The 18,306-nt window shown below is 42.4% G+C and overlaps 1 protein-coding gene across 1 annotated transcript; it reads right to left on the bottom strand.

Moving 5' to 3' along the window:
- Positions 1-550: 550 nt before the first annotated feature.
- LOC129852747 (epigen-like) lies at positions 551-7,691 on the bottom strand. The gene is made up of 4 exons (XM_055918406.1): positions 7,517-7,691; positions 7,124-7,244; positions 5,416-5,574; positions 551-2,157 (listed from the first exon to the last, which is right to left on the bottom strand). The coding sequence occupies exons 1-4, from the start codon at positions 7,689-7,691 to the stop codon at positions 2,100-2,102; spliced, it is 513 nt and encodes a 170-aa protein (XP_055774381.1). The 3' UTR covers positions 551-2,099.
- Positions 7,692-18,306: the final 10,615 nt, after the last annotated feature.

Genomic DNA, 18,306 nt, shown 5'->3' with positions numbered 1-18,306 from the left:
CTGTAATGTGTCTCTGTCTCTGTAATGTGTCTGTATCTCTGTAATGTGTCTCTGTCTCTGTAATGTGTCTCTGTCTCTGTAATGTGTCTCTGTCTCTGTAATGTGTCTCTGTCTCTGTAATGTGTCTCTGTCTCTGTAATGTGTCTGTCTCTGTAATGTGTCTGTATCTCTGTAATGTGTCTCTGTCTCTGTAATGTGTCTCTGTCTCTGTAATGTGTCTGTATCTCTGTAATGTGTCTCTGTCTCTGTAATGTGTATCTGTCTCTGTAATGTGTCTCTGTCTCTGTAATGTGTCTGTCTCTGTAATGTGTCTCTGTCTCTGTAATGTGTCTCTGTCTCTGTAATGTGTCTGTATGTCATTGTATATGTATTTATGTCAACAATGGAATATGTCCACAACTTTATCATGCGATCCCAGTCACTTGAAAAAAGTCTTTGTTGTGTTGTGTGTGCATTTTTTTTTTTTACTGACAAATACAATTAATCAGTCAATCCAAACTGTACAGTAGCCATTTTATTTGATTTTATTAGGATCTCTTTTCGTCCCCATTTGGACTAATCTTCCAAGAGTCCTTAAACATTAAAATACAATTTATAATACGAACACATTTCCACATATAACACACTATTACAAACATTCATAATATACTAACATAATGACCCAATAAATACTCAATCTAAAAAAAAAATTGATTCTTCATCTACTATAGTCCCACAACATTTCTATGTATTATATTTAAATCGTTTTAAAATAATGTTTAAATGTATATATTGAAAGGTTTCTGGTTTGCTCAGTTAATTTATTCAATTTCTTTATTGCTCTAAATCGAAATGTTATTTTGCCTATTTCTCTTTTCTGTCTGGACAACGCATAGATGGTGGACAATCTATTCCTAGCATTTACGGAACGTCTGTCTCTTACCAACCGAATACCGTTGTGAATAGAACTTGGCCGTTTTAAATTATGTATATTAGGAAATAAAATAAGCATGTTTTTTCAATTATCTTGTCGATTGATGACCAACCAAGAACACTGCGCATGACTACAACAGAAGAACCACATCTCTACCTTAAAACAATCCTTGCTGGTTTGGTCTGTGCAATCTGCCATTTGATGAATGGAAATAGACACCTGTTACAAAAACACCAACAAGTTGAATGACATTCTGAGATTGCCAAGCCTTCGATCCTGTGTAAGCCTACAAGGTAGGGGTATTTTCTGTTTGTCAAGATTTACATCGTTTTCAATACCACCATAGACTTGGGTACTGAAGCGCACAAAGCCGGCAGGCTTTCTTTATTGGTTGTTGCATATATTTTATAATCTAAATATGGCATCGGAATGTTGAAAATCAGATTTCCCCCTTAGTTGATCGTTGTATGCAGACGGCTCTGTGACGTAGGTGTGTGGTGTGGTGTGTCGGGAAAACCTTCTGGCTCATAGACCTGCGTTGCAACGACTGTACCACAAATGCATGCTTAAGTGGCAACGTAGATATCCCCGTTTATAAACAGAGGGCCGTTATTGTTATTTGTCGTCGTAAATTCTATGAGGTGGGCGGAGCAAATATTTTTACGGGACAAGGGGAGGGTCATGTGAAAAAAATAAATCACGTAGCATTTTTTTTGAGGGACAACAGGCGCATGTTAGCAACAGGTGTAAACGGGGCTGTAGAGTTCTTTTATAGGGAATATGATGCCATTTTGTACCAACCTTTCATCCTGACCTGACTGACTGATGTTGTCCCTGCTGTTTTAGGAATATTTTCAATCAGTTGTAATTCTGATACCTGGTGGTTAAATGAGGTAGACCTGCCCATGTAATGGTGATGTTGACTTCTTTATGAAAATCACTATCTTCAGACAACAGTGGTCGGATTTGAAAGACATTTCTTACCAAAAAAACACATTAAATACAAAATTATAACTTATTTTAGATATTTCAATAAATAGCCTCAATTTGATATGGGAAGACATTGTGGTCAATATACGGTTATGGAATTGTTGGGACAGCAAAACAAGACGAGGTTGGTGGTGATGATGATGGTAATTATGATGCTGATGAAGATGATGATGGTGGGGGTGACGGAGGACGGGGCTCAAACTGAGTTCTCCGAGCCACCGTAGGTCTTGTAGAGAAGGGGCTGTTTTTTACACCTAGAACGAGAGAGAGAAAAGGAGGTGGAGACAGAAAATTTAAAATGAGATAAACGATAGAAATCCCAGTATTACACCTTACACATATTCTAATGTTAGAGACTGTGTTTGAGGTTTGTTTCTGCATTTTCCAAAAAGACAGTTCTGGCTCAACTTGCTCTGCTTCTATGTCCTCATATTGTCTAGAAGAGACATCCTCTCTGATTTAAAGGTCCCGTGTGGCTCAGTTGGTAGAGCATGGCGCTTGCAACGCCAGGGTTGTGGGTTCATTCCCCACGGGGGGGACCAGGATGAATATGTATGAACTTTCCAATTTGTAAGTCGCTCTGGATAAGAGCGTCTGCTAAATGACTTAAATGTAATTTAAAGGAAGGAATTATGTCAGCTCTATTCATGATATTTCTATGTTCTGTATGTCAGGGGTGTCATGCACAGTATTATTATTACGAGGTGCCAGAAGTACATGAGGATGGATGGGAGGTGGTCTATAGGGGGTTGACGTGAAGTACATGAGGATGGATGGGAGGTGGTCTATAGGGGGTTGACGTGAAGTACATGAGGATGGATGGGAGGTGGTCCATAGGGGGTTGACGTGACGTACAGAGTCACATCGACCGTAGGGGGTTGAAGTGACGTACATGAGGATGGATGGGAGGTGGTCTATAGGGGGTTGACGTGAAGTACATGAGGATGGATGGGAGGTGGTCTATAGGGGGTTGACGTGAAGTACATGAGGATGGATGGGAGGTGGTCTATAGGGGGTTGACGTGAAGTACATGAGGATGGGTGGGAGGTGGTCCATAGGGGGTTGACGTGACGTACAGAGTCACATCGACCGTAGGGGGTTGACGTGACGTACAGAGTCACATCGACCGTAGGGGGTTGAAGTGAAGTACAGAGTCACATCGACCGTAGGGGGTTGAAGTGACGTACAGAGTCACATCGACCGTAGGGGGTTGACGTGACGTACAGAGTCACATCGACCGTAGGGGGTTGAAGTGAAGTACAGAGTCACATCGACCGTAGGGGGTTGAAGTGACGTACAGAGTCACATCGACCGTAGGGGGTTGAAGTGAAGTACAGAGTCACATCGACCGTAGGGGGTTGACGTGATGTACAGAGTCACATCGACCGTAGGGGGTTGAAGTGACGTACAGAGTCACATCGACCGTAGGGGGTTGACGTGACGTACAGAGTCACATCGACCGTAGAGGGTTGAAGTGACGTACAGAGTCACATCGACCGTAGGGGGTTGAAGTGACGTACAGAGTCACATCGACCGTAGGGGGTTGAAGTGACGTACAGAGTCACATCGACCGTAGGGGGTTGAAGTGACGTACAGAGTCACATCGACCGTAGGGGGTTGAAGTGACGTACAGAGTCACATCGACCGTAGGGGGTTGAAGTGACGTACAGAGTCACATCGACCGTAGGGGGTTGAAGTGACGTACAGAGTCACATCGACCGTAGGGGGTTGAAGTGACGTACAGAGTCACATCGACCGTAGGGGGTTGAAGTGAAGTACAGAGTCACATCAACCGTAGGGGGTAAACAACCGTAGGGGGTTGAAGTGACGTACAGAGTCACATCGACCGTAGGGGGTTGACGTGACGTACAGAGTCACATCGACCGTAGGGGGTTGAAGTGACGTACAGAGTCACATCGACCGTAGGGGGTTGAAGTGACGTACAGAGTCACATCGACCGTAGGGGGTTGAAGTGACGTACAGAGTCACATCGACCGTAGGGGGTTGAAGTGACGTACAGAGTCACATCGACCGTAGGGGGTTGAAGTGACGTACAGAGTCACATCGACCGTAGGGGGTTGAAGTGAAGTACAGAGTCACATCGACCGTAGGGGGTTGAAGTGACGTACAGAGTCACATCGACCATAGGGGGTTGAAGTGACGTACAGAGTCACATCGACCGTAGGGGGTTGAAGTGACGTACAGAGTCACATCGACCGTAGGGGGTTGAAGTGACGTACAGAGTCACATCGACCGTAGGGGGTTGAAGTGACGTACAGAGTCACATCGACCGTAGGGGGTTGACGTGAAGTACAGAGTCACATCGACCGTAGGGGGTTGAAGTGAAGTACAGAGTCACATCGACCGTAGGGGGTAAACAACCGTAGGGGGTTGTTACGAGGTAATTGAGGTAGATATGTAGATATAGGTAGGGCTAAAGTGACTAGGCAACAGAATAGATAAACAGTAGCAGCAGCGTATGTGACGAGTCAAAAGAGTTAGTGGCAAAAGAGTCAGACAGATCAACAGACATGATGCCTAATTCTATGTCAAAAGGTGATCTATGCATACCTCTTTACCCATTCAATTGTCATTTTAATTAATGATGCACATTGATTTATTCATAACTTTTATGCCTTAGGAGTTTAGTACAATTGTTACACTGCTATATGGTCATATGTCATATAAGTCTAGAAGTCTAGATATAGAAGTCTAGATATAGAAGTCTAGATATAGAAGTCTAGATATAGAAGTCTAGAAATCTAGAAGTCTAGATATAGAAGTCTAGAAATCCAGAAGTCTAGATATAGAAGTCTAGAAATCTAGAAGTCTAGATCTAGAAGTCTAGATATAGAAGTCTAGACATAGAAGTCTAGAAGTCTAGATATAGAAGTCTAGATATAGAAGTCTAGAAGTCTAGATATAGAAGTCTAGAAGTCTAGATATAGAAGTCTAGATATAGAAGTCTAGAAATCTAGAAGTCTAGATATAGAAGTCTACAAGTCTAGAAGTCTAGATATAGAAGTCTAGAAATCTAGAAGTCTAGATATATATCTTATACGTCTAGAAACCTTGCCAGCAGGCATGCCAGGTAAGATAGTTAGATAAGTTACTCTAACTTGATTGATAGGCTGAAATGGCTTGGTATGTAGTTATGAGGTTGGTAGATTGGGAACCTGTCTAGCTGGCCAGCTAAACCCAACTTCATGAAATGAATAGGGTTTAGGGTATTACAGACGAATACCGAAAACAACATATTCATCAAGAAGGAATCAATAGGATACATTGAGTAGCTTTGATCCAATTAAATTTTACAAACATACCTCCTGCGAGTCCGTACGTGCATTTGTGCCCCCTACGGGCATGACGCGTCTGCTACACTCTGCTCTACGTAACCCGTTGACGCCGTGTTACTCCACAAATCTCTCATTATCTTTCCGTCTCTCGTTGTCTGTCTTCCCCTGTCTCTGTAGTAGCCCCGGACAGGTGTGTGTTTACTGTGAGTTGTTTACCTTGTCTTGATGCAGCAGTAGAGACCGACAGCGAGGCAGCACACTAACATGGCCACGCCCACGCAGATGGCAATCACCTCCTCTGTTGTGGCTAACTTGCACAGCGTCGCCTGGTGGACCAACAGACCACAGCGAGCGCCGCTATAGGAAGCATCACACCTACACAAAGAGAGAGAGAGAGTTGACGAGCTCAATTAGTTTGAAGTAACTGTATGTGTGTGTTTGGTGTGTGTGTGTGTGTGTCAGTGGCGGTCGGTGAGGTTTAAGATGAGGGAGGATGATTTTAGTTTAAATAGCATGGCCTTATTTCTATTACATCCTATTGGATGACTGTCATTCATATTCCATTCACCCAGTTTAATGTAACAGTGATACTCACATTTTCCCTATACCCATCATGAGGTTGCTACAACCTGGCCTATGAATTAAAGTTTCCAACAGGTGCACACCGGTCGAGATGTTGAGGTGACAGACGGTGACATTCAACACCGCCTTGCACACTCTTGCCGGCATCTAGCTGATCATTAGTCAAACAGTTGCCAACGAGAGTTTCTATTGGACAAATTCAGGTATGTTTAAGAAAAGTTTTTCAACAGAATCGGTGGAATGAATACACCTCTGATCACGCGTAAACACAGTTCACTTTCATAGCAGCCACGTTGTATTCCTTCTCGCATCTATACGCTCTCCTCCTCTCACCTTTTCCCTTCTCTTATGGACTTCAATGCACAACACATCAACTGTCACATCGACCGATGCACAACTGTATGTGACCAGGCGAAGAAAAAAACTTTCCAAGCCAAACCATATCATAACTGCCTACGTCGTTGTCACCATATTAGCTAAAGTGACATCATAATCAACATAGCTAATAGAACTAACGCGTTAGTAAACCTGCTACAATCATGCAGTAACGTTCGTGTATAGTCAGTAAGCAGTTACACTGATGGGCCCCGTTGGCAATAAATTAGTAAAACCAAAAGCTTACCTTGACTTGGAAGATTTCCAGTGTTGTTGGATAGTCACAGCCAGCTAGCTAACATAGCATCCCTCTGTTTGAGCAGGGTGTTTGAGTAGGCTAAACTAGCTAGCTGCATTTGCTAGCTAAGTAAGTGAAACTGCTTCTCCTTCATTTTTGTAGAAATGAATTTGTTCAAAACTGTTCAACTACTGTCTTTAAGTCAACTACTCACCACATTGTATACACTGCATTGCTAGCTAGCTGTAGCTTATGATTTCAGTACTAGATTCATTCTCTGATCCTTTTATTGGGTGGACAACATGTCAGTTCATGCTGCAAGAGCTCTGATAGGTTGGAGGACATCCTCCGGAAGTTGTCATAATTACTGTGTAAGTCTATGGAAGGGGGTGAGAACCATGAGCCTCCTAGGTTTTATATTGAAGTCAATGTACCCAGAGGAGGGCGGAAGCTAGCTGTCCTCCAGCTACACCATAGTACTACCCTACAGAGTGCTGTTGAGGCTACTGTAGACCTTCTTTGCAAAATAGCGTGTTTTAATAAATTAGTTTGTGACGTGAATATATTTAGTATAGTTTTATATAAAAAGGGTCACTTTTTTTAAATGTAATTTTTGTTTGTTTGTATGAAATTCACTGAGGATGATGGTCCTCCCTTTCCTCCTCTGATGAGCCTACTCTGGTGTGTGTGTGTGTGTGTGTGTGTGTGTGTGTGTGTGTGTTGTCTTACGTGCAGGCAGGGGTATCGCTGTCAGGGGGGTACATGCACTGTCCGTTCAGGCAGTAGTCAGAATCCTCATCTTTACAGGATCTTGACATCCTCAGAACACGAGGTTCCTCTGTATCACTACCTGGAATCAATCAATCAATCAATCAGATCTTTATTGACGAATAACAACAACACAAACTGGTCATGTAGCAGCTTTAATCTAAAGCCAATAAAAAATGTAGCGGTCTTTCCAGTTTGTTCAGGATTAGAATACCTGTGTGTGTCCCCCAAAAGAAGCACCCCCCCCCCAAGAAGCACCTGTGCCCCCAACCTTTAAACTCACACCAAACCTTCTTCCCCATGCCGTTTTGGAGCATTAAGATACAGAATAGCTGTTTCTATCCTATAAATCACCATTTACAGGCGGCGTGGAGATTTTGGGTTCTGCAAGGTCCGGGCTGAGTGTCCATTGTGTTGGTTGAAGGTTGTCTGAACGTTTTGCTGACTGGATCCTTGTGGAGAGGAGGAGGAGCAGCACCGTAACCAGAGTGGTGGAGTCTGTGGGGTAACGGGAAGAAAGGAGATACATGAAGGGGTTTTCCCTCCACACCTTTTAAATGCTATCCTTATAATACCAACACAATTACACTGCTCTAAAGTTCTTAAAGAATCGAATTATCAGAATTCTGAGTAGGGTACTTCCTGATCTGACCGGTGAAAGATAGCACTTGTCAGATTAGTGATGAGGCTTGACAGTTGCTTTACATAAGTGGTTAGGCTAGATGGAAGGTTGCTTTATATCATGTTATTTTTAACTAGGCAAGTCAGTTAAGAACAAAGTCTTATTTACAATGACGGCCTACCAGGGAACAGTGGGTTAACTGCCTTGTTCAGGGACAGAACAACAGATTTTTACCTTGTAAACTCAGGAATTTGATCCAGCAACCTTTCAGTTACTTGACTAACACTCTAACCACTAGGCTACCTGCCACCCCAAGATCAGTGGTTAGGCTAGATGGAAGGTTGCTTTGAAAAAAAAAAAATGTAACATTGAAAAGCACAGAACAAACACAGTCAAAAAAGGGGACTAAGTTAATCCGTATGTTTATCCTGGCACAGGAGCTGTTCAAAATGGAGGTGCTGTTCAAAATGGAGGAGCTGTTTAAAATGGAGGAGCTGTTCAAAATGGAGGAGCTGTTCAAAATGGAGGAACTGTTCAAAATGGAAGGGCTGTTTAAAATGAAGGAGCTATTCAAAATGGAGGTGCTGTTCAATATGGAGGAACTGTTCAAAATGGAGGTGCTGTTCAATATGGAGGAGTTGTTCAAAATGGAAGGGCTGTTTAAAATGAAGGAGCTATTCAAAATGGAGGTGCTGTTCAATATGGAGGAGTTGTTCAATATGGAGGAGTTGTTCAATATGGAGGAGTTGTTCAATATGGAGGAGTTGTTCAATATGGAGGAGTTGTTCAATATAGAGGAGTTGTTCAATATGGAGGAGTTGTTCAATATGGAGGAGTTGTTCAATATAGAGGAGTTGTTCAATATGGAGGAGTTGTTCAAAATGGAGGAGTTGTTCAAAATGGAGGAGCTGTTCAAAATGGAGGAACTGTTCAAAATGGAGGAGCTGTTCAAAATGGAGGAGCTGTTCAAAATGGTGGGAAAGGTCCAAAAACTGTTGAAGAGCTGTATCGAGAACAACTGTATCCTAATCCATCTATCCAATACTGCAGTTCAGAGACAGAGTGCTCTTCTCCCTGCGCCACAAAACACTCACATACACTACATCACACGACTTTGGGGTTTTCACATACTGGTATATGCTGTGTTGTGTAGATTCAAAGTCATACAGTTAAATGATGTATTGTCTACTGCAGTATATTTCTATAGATAAAGTCATATAGATAAAATACAACATAAAATACAACATATAACTTTGGCTGGGTCCCTTACAAAAAATGTACCATGGTAGTACAACGACAAAAATACTATGGTACTATAATGGTTGTTGGTTACTACCATGGCAGGAAAATACCATGGTATTTACACCAGTACTATGGTGTTTTCCTGCCATGATAGTGTTAATTGTACTAGCTACCATGGTACACAAATGAACCATGGTAGTACAACGACAAAAATACTATGGTACTATAATGGTTGTTGGTTACTACCATGGCAGGAAAATACCATGGTATTTACACCAGTACTATAGTGTTTTCCTGCCATGATAGTGTTAATTGTACTAGCTACCATGGTACACAAATGAACCATGGTAGTACAACGACAAAAATACTATGGTACTATAATGGTTGTTGGTTACTACCATGGCAGGAAAATACCATGGTATTTACACCAGTACTATGGTGTTTTCCTGCCATGATAGTGTTAATTGTACTAGCTACCATGGTACACAAATGAACCATGGTAGTACAACGACAAAAATACTATGGTACTATAATGGTTGTTGGTTACTACCATGGCAGGAAAATACCATGGTATTTACACCAGTACTATGGTGTTTTCCTGCCATGATAGTGTTAATTGTACTAGCTACCATGGTACACAAATGAACCATGGTAGTACAACGACAAAGATACTATGGTACTATAATGGTTGTTGGTTACTACCATGGCAGGAAAATACCATGGTATTTACACCAGTACTATGGTGTTTTCCTGCCATGATAGTGTTAATTGTACTAGCTACCATGGTACACAAATGAACCATGGTAGTACAACGACAAAACATACCATGGTGTTGTACTATCAGCATGTAGTGAAACATGAAAGCATAGTAGTTGTTTACAATGTATCATGATGGTCTGTTTCCCACAGGATGTGGAGGTCCTGGGTAGGTTACACATGTTCTGTGGTTGTGAGGCCGGTTGGATGTACTGACAAATTCTCTAAAATGACGTTGGAGGCGGCTTATGGTAGAGAAATGAACATTAAAATATCTGGCAACAGCTCTGGTGGACATTCCTTCAGTCAGCATGTCAACTCCACACTCCATCAATACTTGAGACATCTGTGGCATTGTGTTGTGTGACAAAAACGACACATTTTAGAAGTGGCCTTTTATTGTCCCCAGCACAAGGTGCACCTGTGTAATGATCACGCTGTTTATTAATCAGCTTCTTGATATGCCACACCTGTCAGGTGGATGGATTATCTTGGCAAAGGAGAAATGCTCACTAATAGGGGATGTAAACACATTTGTGGCATAAACACACACGTTTTAGAGAAATAAACTTTTGGGGTGTATGAAACATTTTTGGGATCTTTATTTAAGCTCATGATACATGTTGTGTTTATATTTTGTTTCGTGTAAATTCATCAATGTACAGTACATTCGGAAAGTACTGACTTTTCCCACATTTTGTTACGTTACAGCCTTATTCTAAATGGATGAAATAAAATGTATTTCCTCATCAATCTACACACAATACTACATAATGACAAAGCAAAAACAGGTTTTTAGAAATGTTTGCAAATGTATTGAATATGAAAAAGCAGAAATACCTTATTTACATAAGAAGGGTCTTGGTCAGGGAGGTGACCAAGAACCCGATGGTCACTCTGACAGAGCTCCAGAGTTCCTCTGTGGAGATGGGAGAAACTTCCAGAAGGACAACCATCTCTGCAGCACTCCACCAATCAGGCCGTTATGGTAGAGTGGCCAGATGGGAGCTACTCCTCAGTAAAATGCACATGAAAGCCTGCTTGGAGTTTGCCAAAAGGCACATAACGGACTCAGACCATGAGAAACAAGAGTCTCTGGTCTGATGAAACCAAGATTTAATGCTTTGGCCTGAATGCCAAGCGTCACATCTGGAGGAAACCTGCACCATCCCTATGGTGAAGCATGGTGGTGGCAGCATCATTCTGTGGAGATGTTTTTCAGCGGAAGGGACTGGGAGACTAGTCAGGATCGAGGGAAAGATGAACGAGCAAAGTACAGATAGATCCTTGATGAAAACCTGCTCCAGAGCGCTCAGGACCTCAGACTGGGACATGGTTCACCTGCCAACAGGACAACGACCCTAAGCACACAGTCAAGACAACGCAGGAGTGGCTTAGGGACAAGTCTCTGAATGTCTTTGAGTGGCTTAGCTAGAGCCAGAGCCCGGAAGATCTGCAGAGAAGAATGGGAGAAACTCCCCAAATACAGGTGTGCAAAGCTTGTAGCGTCATACCCAAGAAGACTCAAGGCTGTAATTACTGCCAAAGGTGCTTCAACAAAGTACTGAGTAAAGCGTCTGAATACTTATGTAAATGTGATATTTCAGTTAATAAAATTGTAATACATTTGCAAAAATTTCTAAAGACATATTTTTGCTTTGTCATTATGGCGCATTGTGTGTAGATTGATGAGGAAATACATTTTTTTAAATCCATTTTAGAATAAGGTTGTGACGTAACAAAATGTGGGTAAAGTCAAGGGGTCTGAATACTTTCCGAATGCCACTGTAATACCAATCAACCTCTTCTGACATTGAGGGGTTTATTTATGTAATGCATTATACTGCCATTGTGCTATGGTAACACACAATTAATGGTACCATTTATCATAATTGTGCGCTACCATGGTAGAATGTATAATGCAGGATAAAACAATGGTGTTTCGGCCTCCCGAGTGGCGCAGTGGTCTAATGCACTGAACTTCTGGCGGATCAGTGGAACCCTAGTGTCCCATTTCGACATCTTCCCGGTGAAATTGCAGAGCACCAAATTCAAATTAAATTACTATAAATATTAAAATATTTCATGAAATCACAAGTGCAATACATCAAAATAAAGCTTAACTTGTTGTTAATCCAGCCGCCGTGTCAGATTTCAAAAAGACTTTACGGCGAAAGTAAACCATGCGATTATCTGAGGACAGCGTCCAGCACACAAATGCATAACAAATCATTTTCAACCAGGGAGTTGCGACATGAAAGTCAGAAATAGCGATATAATATATTCCTTACCTTTGAAGATCTTCTTCTGTTGGCACTCCAAAAGGTCCCAGTTACATTACAAATGGTCCTTTTGTTTGATAATGTCCTTCTTTATATCCATAAAAACTCAGTTTAGTTGGCACAATAATCCACTCGGTTTCACTCCTTCAAAATGCATACAAAATGAATCCCAAACGTTACCAATAAACTTATCCAAACAAGTCAATCAACATTTATAATCAAACTTTAGGTACCATAATACGCAAATAAACGATCAAATATAAGACGGAGAATAGTATGTTCATTACCGGAGATAAATAACAAAGAACGCGCTTTCCTCCACGCGCATTGGAAACACTACAGCCAAAATGGGAGCCACTTAGAAAAACTACAACATCTCCCTTATTTTCCAAAAAAACAGACTGAAACTCTTTCTAAAGACTGTAGACATCTAGTGGGAGTCCCAGGAACTGCAATCGGGGAGGATTTCGCCTCATATTAAACATGACAGCCATTGAACTCAGTGGTAGGATGATTTGTTTTGGGGGGGGGGGTTGTCCTCGAGGTTTCGCCATTTCAGTTCTGTTATACTCACAGACGTTATTTTAACAGTTTTCAATTCAACTCTACTAATTATATACATATCCTAGCTTCTGGGCCTGAGTAGCAGGCAGTTTACTTTGGGCACGCTTTTCATCCGGCCGTCAAAATACCGCCCCCTAGCCCAAAGAGGCTAATGCACTGCATTGCAGTGCTATCTGTGCCACTAGAGATCCTGGTTCAAGTCCAGGCTTTGTCGCAGCCGGTCGTGACCGGGTGACCCATGGGGTGGTGCACAATTGGCACAGCGTCGTCCGGGTTAGGGGAGGGTTTGGCCGGCAGGGATGTTCCTGTCCCATCGTGCACTAGCGAATCCTGTGGCGGGTCGGTCGCAATGCACGCTGACACGGTTGCCAGGTGTACGTACGGTGTTTCCTCAGACACATTGGAGCGGCTGGCTTCCGGGTTAAGCAGGTGTTGTGTCAAGAAGCAGGACGGCTTGGCTGGGTTGTGTTTCGGAGGATACGTGGCTCTCAACCTTTCGCCTCTCCCGAATCCGTACGGGAGTTGCAGCGATGGGACAGGACGGTCACTACCAATAGGATACCACGAAATCGTGGAGAAAAATATGTTTAAAAAAAACACAACAAAAAAGGGTATTTCCATGATCCACATCTACCATGGTATAAATCAGGCAATACCATGGTATTATTTAGGTGCAATGGTAGTAACATAGTAGTAACATCATACTTCAAGGCTAAAACCATCATACATTTCCATGATTCAGATTTATACCATGTTATGAATGAACATACCATAGTAGCACCATGGTATGAACATTGTTGATCTAGACCAGCACTAATGAATGGTTTGTTGGCTGAGTAGTTTAGTCAGGTGTGTTAATGGATAAGGGAAAAAGGTAACACGTTACTTGACAAGCAGCGTCATCAGTTGTATAAAGTACTTTAGTAAAAATACTTTAAAGTACCTCAGACTCACTAAACACAAATACTTAGTTTGTAAATTATGTCTGAGTGTTGGAGTGTGCCCCTGGTTGTTAAAAAATAATAATAATAAGGAAATCGTGCTGTCTGGTTTGCTTAATATAAGGAATTTGATGTATAGCATTTACTTATGACAATTGAGTACTTTTTCCACCACTGTAACTTAAAGAACATTTAAAACCAGATACTTTTAGACTTTTACTCAAGTAGTATTTTACTGGTTGACTTTCACTTTTACTTGAGTCATTTTCTATTAAAAGGTATCTTTACTTTTACTCAAGTATGACAATTGAGTACTTTTTCCACCTTTTGAGTGTCGTAACACGTTTATGACAAGGTCATAACCATGTCATAACAGCTGACCTAACTTGTCATAACTCTGTCATGACCCATATATTTACACCTGTTGTGAAATATAGTGTGTTATGTTATGGGTGGCTAGGACCTACATAAGCGTGCCAAATCCCACAAAACACACTACACAAGGCAAAACATTCCTTTACACCGTAGCCTGGGTGTCAACAGTATGTTTATGTTATATATATATATATATATATATATATATACAAATATATATACATATTTGTTTGAATTGACCATGTACAATTATAATTTTAATTGTGCACACATTGATGTCAGAGATGCTTCTCGACAGTGTCATAATGCTTCTCGACAGTGTCATACATAATGCTTCTTGACAGTGTCATAATGCTTCTCGACAGTGTCATAATGCTTCTCGACAGTGTCATACATAATGCTTCTCGACAGTGTCATAATGCTTCTTGACAGTGTCATAATGCTTCTCGACAGTGTCATAATGCTTCTTGACAGTGTCATACATAATGCTTCTTGACAGTGTCATAATGCTTCTCGACAGTGTCATAATGCTTCTCGACAGTGTCATAATGCTTCTCGACAGTGTCATAATGCTTCTCGACAGTGTCATAATGCTTCTCGACAGTGTCATAATGCTTCTCGACAGTGTCATAATGCTTCTCGACAGTGTCATAATGCTTCTCGACAGTGTCATAATGCTTCTCGACAGTGTCATAATGCTTCTCGACAGTGTCATACATAATGCTTCTCGACAGTGTCATAATGCTTCTTGACAGTGTCATAATGCTTCTCGACAGTGTCATAATGCTTCTTGACAGTGTCATACATAATGCTTCTTGACAGTGTCATAATGCTTCTCGACAGTGTCATAATGCTTCTCGACAGTGTCATAATGCTTCTCGACAGTGTCATAATGCTTCTCGACAGTGTCATAATGCTTCTCGACAGTGTCATAATGCTTCTCGACAGTGTCATAATGCTTCTTGACAGTGTCATAATGCTTCTCGACAGTGTCATAATGCTTCTCGACAGTGTCATAATGCTTCTTGACAGTGTCATACATAATGCTTCTCGACAGTGTCATAATGCTTCTCGACAGTGTCATAATGCTTCTCGACAGTGTCATAATGCTTCTCGACAGTGTCATACATAATGCTTCTTGACAGTGTCATAATGCTTCTCGACAGTGTCATAATGCTTCTCGACAGTGTCATACATAATGCTTCTCGACAGTGTCATAATGCTTCTTGACAGTGTCATAATGCTTCTCGACAGTGTCATAATGCTTCTTGACAGTGTCATACATAATGCTTCTTGACAGTGTCATAATGCTTCTCGACAGTGTCATAATGCTTCTCGACAGTGTCATAATGCTTCTCGACAGTGTCATAATGCTTCTCGACAGTGTCATAATGCTTCTCGACAGTGTCATAATGCTTCTCGACAGTGTCATAATGCTTCTTGACAGTGTCATAATGCTTCTCGACAGTGTCATAATGCTTCTCGACAGTGTCATAATGCTTCTTGACAGTGTCATACATAATGCTTCTCGACAGTGTCATAATGCTTCTCGACAGTGTCATAATGCTTCTCGACAGTGTCATAATGCTTCTCGACAGTGTCATACATAATGCTTCTTGACAGTGTCATAATGCTTCTCGACAGTGTCATAATGCTTCTCGACAGTGTCATACATAATGCTTCTCGACAGTGTCATAATGCTTCTTGACAGTGTCATAATGCTTCTCGACAGTGTCATAATGCTTCTTGACAGTGTCATACATAATGCTTCTTGACAGTGTCATAATGCTTCTCGACAGTGTCATAATGCTTCTCGACAGTGTCATAATGCTTCTCGACAGTGTCATAATGCTTCTCGACAGTGTCATAATGCTTCTCGACAGTGTCATAATGCTTCTCGACAGTGTCATAATGCTTCTGGACAGTGTCATAATGCTTCTCGACAGTGTCACAATGCTTCTCGACAGTGTCATAATGCTTCTCGACAGTGTCATAATGCTTCTCGACAGTGTCATAATGCTTCTGGACAGTGTCATAATGCTTCTCGACAGTGTCATAATGCTTCTCGACAGTGTCATAATGCTTCTCGACAGTGTCATAATGCTTAAAAACAAAACAAAAACAAAAAAACACGACCGTAAAGAATTCACAACGACAAGAACAACAAAGGATTTAAGAAACAAACTTTCAAATGAAAGGAAACTTCTTGGCAGGGAAAAAACACATTTGAATAAATGTGGGGTTTGACACTCTTATGTAGGTGTCCATAACGAGCCATAAAATAACGCAATATATATGTCTCAACAGGTGTAAATATATGGGTCATGACAGTGTTATGATCATATTATGACAGGTTATGACAAGTTATGTCAGCTGTTATGACATATTGTGACATTACCAAATTATGTGTTAGGACCGCAAAGACACACACACACAGACACACACAGACACACACAGACACACACAGACACACACAGACACACACACAGACACACAGACACACAGACACACACACACACACACACACACACACACACACACACACACACACACACACACACACACACACACACACACACACACACACACACACACACACAGACACACACAGTTGCAGGATACTCACCCCTCACAGTCTGTGTTGGTCCTGACATCTTGTGGTTTATCTAAGTGTGCGTGTGTTGTAGCCGTCCAGTGAACTCTAGTTAGTCTAAGAACGATCTTCTCTTCAGGTGTGTGGATTACAGTGAACGTTCAGTACGTTTTATACCCTTTCTACACATCCCTGTCACAACTTGTACAACAAATGGCAGAACCAGAATTCTGGGGTAAAGAGTATCTCCTTTCCCCAAATGGCTTGCTCACCTGCTTCTTCCGTATCACTTCCTGTCCCATTGCCCTTGGTTACCTGCATGCAGAGGCCTCTCCTCTTGGGCAGGTATTCAACAGGTATGCAGCCCCAGGAGGCAGGAGATGACACGCTATAATAAAAGCATTTCTTTGGAAGTGCAAGCACACACACACACTTACACACAGACACACACACACACACACACACACACACACACACATACACACACACAGAAACACAGATGAAATGTGTGTGTTGTCAGCCCACACAGGTCAAACATCATCTGGAGCTTACAACACTTAAAGAAGCGTGTCTTTCTCTCTCTCTCCTCTCTTTCTCTCTCTCTCTCCGTCTCCCTCTTTCTCTCTCACTCTCTCCTCTCTTTCTCTCTCTCTCCTCTCTTTCTCTCTCACTCTCTCCTCTCTTTCTCTCTCTCTGTCTCCCTCTCTCTCTCTCTCTCTCTCCTCTCTTTCTCTCTCTCTCCTCTCTTTCTCTCTCTCCGTCTCCCTCTCTCTCCTCTCTTTCTCTCTCTCCGTCTCCCTCTTTCTCTGATTCTCCGACCCCTGACTCCTCTCTACCCCTGACTCTTTCTCTACCCCTGACTCTTTCTCTACCCCTGACTCTTTCTCTACCCCTGACTCCTCTCTACCCCTGACTCTCTCTACCCCTGACTCTTTCTCTCTACCCCTGACTCTCTCTACCCCTGACTCTTTCTCTACCCCTGACTCTCTCTACCCCTGACTCTTTCTCTCTCCCTGACTCTCTCTACCCCTGACTCTTTCTCTCTCCCTGACTCTCTCTACCCCTGACTCTTTCTCTCTCCCTGACTCCTCTCTACCCCTGACTCTCTCTAACCCTGACTCTTTCTCTCTCCCTGACTCTCTCTACCCCTGACTCTTTCTCTCTCCCTGACTCTCTCTACCCCTGACTCTTTCTCTCTCCCTGACTCTCTCTCTAACCCTGACTCTTTCTCTCTCCCTGACTCTCTCTACCCCTGACTCTTTCTCTCTCCCTGACTCTCTCTACCCCTGACTCTTTTTCTACCCCTGACTCTTTCTCTCTCCCTGACTCCTCTCTACCCCTGACTCTTTCTCTACCCCTGACTCTCTCTCCCTGACTCTCTCTCTACCCCGGACTCTTTCTCTACCCCTGACTCTTTCTCTACCCCTGACTCCTCTCTACCCCTGACTCCTCTCTACCCCTGACTCTTTCTCTACCCCTGACTCTTTCTCTCTCCCTGACTCTCTCTCTACCCCTGACTCTTTCTCTACCCCTGACTCCTCTCTACCCCTGACTCCTCTCTACCCCTGACTCTTTCTCTACCCCTGACTCTTCCTCTTTCCCTGACTCTTTCTCTCTCCCTGACTCCTCTCTACCCCTGACTCTTTCTCTACCCCTGACTCTTTCTCTCTCCCTGACTCTCTCTCTACCCCTGACTCTCTCTACCCCTGACTCCTCTCTACCCCTGACTCTCTCTACCCCTGACTCTCTCTACCCCTGACTCTTTCTCT

The sequence above is a fragment of the Salvelinus fontinalis genome, chromosome 4 (genome assembly GCF_029448725.1).
Source record: "Salvelinus fontinalis isolate EN_2023a chromosome 4, ASM2944872v1, whole genome shotgun sequence".
Classification (NCBI taxonomy): domain Eukaryota; kingdom Metazoa; phylum Chordata; class Actinopteri; order Salmoniformes; family Salmonidae; genus Salvelinus; species Salvelinus fontinalis.
Note: the sequence above shows the minus strand (reverse complement) of the source record. Positions and strands in the feature narration are given on the sequence as shown.